This window comes from Microtus ochrogaster, chromosome 16 (assembly GCF_000317375.1).
Source record: "Microtus ochrogaster isolate Prairie Vole_2 chromosome 16, MicOch1.0, whole genome shotgun sequence".
In the NCBI taxonomy this organism is placed as follows: Eukaryota; Metazoa; Chordata; class Mammalia; order Rodentia; family Cricetidae; genus Microtus; species Microtus ochrogaster.
Window position 1 is genome coordinate 57171732 of NC_022018.1, and position 5613 is coordinate 57177344.

Below are 5613 nucleotides of genomic sequence, written 5' to 3' on the forward strand. Positions count from 1 at the left end.
GGCTGGCTTTAAACGTCCAGAGATCCTCCTGCCTCTACATTTTATCTCCTTTTTGCTCTTTCATCCTAGTCTTCCCCCTATTTCCAGCTGTGGGGAGAAGCTTATAAGAATTATAAAAATGTCATACAGGAGGCAGAGGGAAAGGACAAATGAGTCTTCAAGGCATGCTGACCTCTCAGTGGACAATGGCTGAAGGTAGCTGAATTTGGCTTTCAGCAGGAGTTTCTATACTCTTAACTGGCTAGAATATTTAGGTCCCTCTCCCACAGTATGAGGGGGATGAATGAGGCTCTGTTGTATGAATAACGAGGAAGCTGAGCAGGAGAGTAACATTTTAAATTACCTCCCTTCATTATTATTATTCAAGAGCTACTCCCTTTGTCCTTACATAGGTGTGTGCTTCTTTAGGAAGAATCATAAAGACTGTCAGGGGCAGAGATGCCCTCTCCTACTCTCTCTGTCCTTACATAGGTGTCCACTTCCTAGGAAGAGTCATAGAGACTCGTAGGTAGAGAGGCCCTCTGCTTCCTTAGGAGGAATCATAGAGACTGTCAGGGGTAGAGATGCCCTCTGCTATGTATGTCTTTAAAGACCTTCCTTAATGGAAAGGAAAGGGGCTCTGGATCCTCCACCTTGGAGTTGTGAACCCACTGTGGCAACCCAGTTGAGAAGATGGGGTGCTATTCTTGGGTCTTGGGAAGGATGTCTGCCTGTTTTCCATGCTGCTTGCTGCTGACTGGGCCATTCTAGAGGCAACTTCTAGAAGGAACGATTGATTGAGCTCTCAGGCTTCACAATTTCTCAGATGTCTTAGAGTATCTTTCCCTGCTCCGGGGCATTTAGAGAAGGTATCCAATTTTCCAAACCTTCTGGAAGGTAGCCTTCTTATCTGACACAGGGCATCTTGCCTGTGGCAGGGCTTAGCATGCTGACTCGGCATATGAATTTGTGGATCCAAGCCACCAGGACAACCAATGTAGGAGAGGGAAGACTTTCATCAGAGGCTTTTTCTTAAACAGAGTTCTACAAGCCCCCACCCCCACCCCACATAACTACATTCATCAAAAGGGGCTGCCCAGCGTGTGGGGTAGCGGGATGTTGTCCTACTGTGGGGCAACATGGGAGATGAGGTTACAGGAAGTGACGGCACTACAGAAAGGAGCTTCTTGCAATTACCCCCCTTCTGAAATTTAAAGCAAAAGTTGCTTCTGGCCGGTCAGGGCTGCTAGCTGATTGTCAGACTACAGACCAACAGGGTAGCCAGAAAATTCCCTAGTAGGATTTCTCTGGCAACAAACGAAAGCCCTGACGATGGCCCCGGGAGACTGACTGAGCAAAAGCCCTTCTCTGTGGGAGCCCCTCCCCCACGCTTGGAGGGGCCGAGAGTGTAAATGCCTGTGTGTGGTGGGCTATCGGCACCCTAGCCCACCATTTTAGGGCAGCTGTAGACCCCACTCAGGGACTTCGCAGCAGCCAATTCATCCATCCCACTGCTCACAGCTAGGGTGACCTCAGCCTCAGCAGACAATGCTTTAAAGGCATGGTTTACAAATCAATCTCCCGTTCTAAAAGGGCTGCTCCAGGAATACACCCTTCTGCTCGGCCAGCCCAGGCCCACCTGTCACTGGGGCTTCCTAGCCAGTGGTCACACTGTATTGATCTTTTTAATCCCCTCCTTTTGAGAGACAGAGCCAGCTGATGTGGAGTTCCTCAAAAGACTCCCTCGGCCCCTACCTCTACAGGTAGCTGCAGATCCGGGGCTAATTCCCCACTAAAAAGTCTTAATTGGCTTACGGGGTGCCTGAAAGATCGGCCTTGTTTACAAAGGTGAAAAGAAAAGATGGCTCATAAACGCCCTAATCTGTCTCGGGCTTGGTGCAAGTCAGGTGCGTTTTTATTTTAAAGTTGTTTTTGAATAGGATTGGAGGGTCTGGAGACGGTGGGATAATGTTTCACTTTACAGGTGGAGGCGCCAAGGGGAGGGGGGAAAAGCCCCAGAGACACGAATATTAGGCAAAGAAGCTGGTGACTTATTGTTTTCTTATTTTTTTATTTACATGAAGCATCTGCAGTACAAAATGTAAACTTTGATAGCTCATAATAATAGAATAAACTCTTTATGTACAAAAATACATTTTCATATGAATGAAGCATCCTGAATAAATTAAAGTACCCTCGAGCCCGGTCCCTGAATAGCTATGCAAGCGCTCAGGTTCTTCCCCTAGCAAGCCCACAGTGGTGGGGGTCGGGATCCATAATGCATGAAGCCCACTCCTTGTGTCTCCTTTTTAAGCCTTTTCATTGTATTGTCAGCCGGCTCAAACCGAATTTTCATGCTCGTTTTTCTTCATTAGAGTTCTACAAATTGTAAAATTGACTTTTCACCTCGTCTTCAGGGGCTCATCTGTCCCTTTTCCAAATCACACTGAAGTGGTGGCTGGGGTCAGCTCTGAGCCAGTCACAAAGAAGGTTTTGTGGAGTTCAGAAAGTGCAAAACGAAAGGCCTTCTGAGGGCGGGCAGGAGGGGGCCGATGCTGGGGGCTGGAGACCAAGGGGCCTCCTCCACAAGGGTGCAGCGACCTAACAAGTAGTCAGGTATCCCCCCCCCCTTTAAAGTTCCCAGTATCCACCTGGGGGGGGGGCTGAGGGTCTCAACTGGTCCCCATCTATTGCTCATTGACTGGGGGTGGAAGAAGGCAATAGTGTTGCCTACACAGGCCTAGTGGTACGGGATGAAACAGGGCGTCGTGAGGAGCAGGTCTTTGGGCAGGCCCGGAAAGGAGATAAGAGGGTCGCCGGGGCCATAGGTGAAGTCTTCTGAGGCTGAGGGACTACTGGGATCAGAGAGTGGCGATGCTACTGTGGCGCAGGGGGAGGCAGCAGCTCCGGAGCCCCAGGACTCTGCGTCGCTAGCGGGGCTCGGGGGCCCAGGCAGACAGGGGGCACACTGTGGAGGAAGGAGGCGCTCCCTGGCACCACCCCCGGGGAGCCCTTGATCTGCCAGGCGCAGTGTCTCAGCCAGGGCCCAGATGTAGTTGTAGGCGAAGCGCAGCGTCTCAATCTTAGTGAGCTTGGTGTCGTCGGGGAACGAGGGCAGCACGCTGCGCAGGGCGTCCAGAGCAGCGTTGAGGTTGTGCATGCGGTTGCGCTCGCGATCGTTGGCCTTAACCCGACGGCTCCTTCGCAGGGAGTGCAGCAGCGCCTCAGACCGCACCCGCGCACGACCTCGCCGGCGACGCCGTTCCTGCTCCTCATCAGGCGCACCAGGAACATTCGAGATGGTGGGCGCGCTCCTGCGGGCTGGCACGGACAGACCCGAGGTGGCGGCTAGGGACTGGAGCCTGGTACAGTCCTCTTCGTCGGTGAGGAAGCTGGACAGGTCGCTGCTGCTGTTGCTGCTGGCGCAGTCGATGTCGGAGAGGCAGGTCTCCAATGGGGCAGGCATCGTTGGAAGAAGGACCTACAGAAGTCTGGACAGGAGGAAGTGTAGAGGGCTTGAGTGCGGGCTGAGGGCAAGGCCGTCGAGGCGCACTCACGTTCGGTACGACCCGGGGCTAGTCTGTGCCTGAAGCAGGCGTGAGGGCCAGGGAAGAGAACAGGGACTCCAGGGGAAATGGGCTTGGCCTCCTAGCCTCGCCTGCAGGGGCCACGCGCCCGGCTGGTCTCCCGAGTGATGTCGCCGGCGATCAGATCAGCTCGTGTGAGCACCGAGTGTGGCACACGACCGGCCTCAGGACCCCTTAAGTACGGCGTGCAACAATGGGCGCCCCCCTCCTTGGCCACCTCCGCCCCGGAGGCGGCGCGGGTGACTGGAGAGAGGCGGCAGGTCAGCCCCGTGCGGCGCCGGCTATTTGCATAATTTATGCTCGCTGGAGGCCGCCCCCGCCCAGCCCCCCTCCTGGAGCGTGCCCGTAATTACTGCCGGCCAATCGGTGGCCCTGCCGGCTCCAAGAGCCAGATCTAGCGAGGGGGGGCCAGGGCGTCTCTGGCAGCGAAACCCTGGCGGGGGCGGGAGCCGGGGGCGATTAGCGGCCAGCCGAGGCACGCTCCTCCCAGGGCAGCGCAGGCGCTGGTAGCCAGGGTGGGATGGGGAGGCCGGGTCCTGGCAGAAAGTGTGAGCTGCGCAGCGGGTGTTGGAGAGCTGAGGCCGAGGTTGGAGTCTGGGTTCGCACCCTTCTGCTGTTGAGGGCTCGCGTGAGTTTGAGCGAGTGGTTTCTCCTCTCCCAGCCACGGAATGTCTGTCACACTCTTATTTAGATGAAGTGACCGAAGTGTAGCGCTGGATGATGATGTTAGACCATATTAGTAGGTCCCTGGTCAGTGTGCTTTTTAAACCTTTAGGGTTGCGGTGAGCAGCGACCTCTGAACGACTAACCATGTCCAAACAGATGGGAGGGAGGACCAGCAAAGAGCCACAAGGCTCAGGGAGGGTTAGGTGTCCCTGCTCCGCCAAGGTTAGTGAAGGAAAGAGCAAGAGGGGAGGAAAACTTAAAAGTCCAGTGAGTTCCCAGGCTAGCCAGGGCCTTGTCGGCATCCCCCCCCCCCGCCGCGCACCCTTCCTCCCTCTTAAAGACCCACTAAGTGACAGGGGTGTGCCTCCCCTCTTCTCCTCGAACCTTGTTCTTTCCATTTCCAAGAATCCTCGTGCCTCATGTTTTGGAATGGTGCCAGCCTCTAGGGCTCACACCAGTACCAGCTGGCTAAGGGACTTAGCTTCTGGGCAGGAGAGCGCTGTCCCACAGAGGGCAGCAAGCAAATAGAAGAATTCCATGCCCACCCATTCTGCCCATTTGCCTATAAACTTGCCTATTCCAACAGAGGGTCGCGTTCTACAGGTCAAGTTGTCTGTTTGCCAGAGAGCAGTAGAGGCCCAGGCAGCCTCTCAACTGTGCTTATGAAGAAATAGTCATCAAGGAACAACTCTGGATTGTGGGATCAGGTGTTAAAAACAAAAGTAGCACTTTGAAGTTCCTCCTTCTCAGTGATATCTGAGTGGTGGCCTCGGGGATGTGTGTTCCTGGACTGCTGTCCCTCAAGGGACTCTGCCTGGGAGCACCTTGGAGAAGACAGCAAAGAAGTCTTTGCTGACTGTCTAGGCCTTGCCCGTGGCTCCTTTTCTCTGCAACAGCCAATGGAGACGCAACCAATGCAGAAAGCTTGGACACAGTTACAGATGAGGGTTTGAGGAATTTTGTGAGAAGACAGGAAATGGCTGTAATCAGATTATGGGAGAAAGAATAATTGTTTACAGATCCTGGGGGCATCTCAGGAACCGAAGGGCTATTGGGAGTCCCACAAGCAACGTGCCCTCTTCTGGTGGACCAGCACCAGCCTGACCTTGTCACACTCCTGAGCCCTGTGTTTGTTTCTTTGGGCTTCCATGGAAATTACCACAAAGTGGGTGTGTTAAATCTACAGAAGGTTGTTCTCCTAGGGCTCAGAAGACCAAAAGTTCAAAACCAAGATGCTAGGGTCCTCGGCCCTTTCTGAAGGGCCGAATGGATATGTTGTGTGTCTCCTTTTTACCTACTTGTGGCTCCTGGATGTCCTTGTCTCACTAATCTGTAACTGGGACTAGTCAGCTCTGCCTCCTGTCCTCAGCGTGTCTTTGTC

The 5613-nt window shown here is 54.0% G+C and overlaps 1 protein-coding gene across 1 annotated transcript; it reads right to left on the reverse strand.

The window, feature by feature from the left end:
* Nucleotides 1-2719: 2719 nt before the first annotated feature.
* Nucleotides 2720-3445, reverse strand: Neurog1 (neurogenin 1). The gene has a single exon (XM_005355263.2). It carries the CDS (start codon nt 3443-3445, stop codon nt 2720-2722), a length of 726 nt encoding a protein of 241 aa, XP_005355320.1.
* Nucleotides 3446-5613: the final 2168 nt, after the last annotated feature.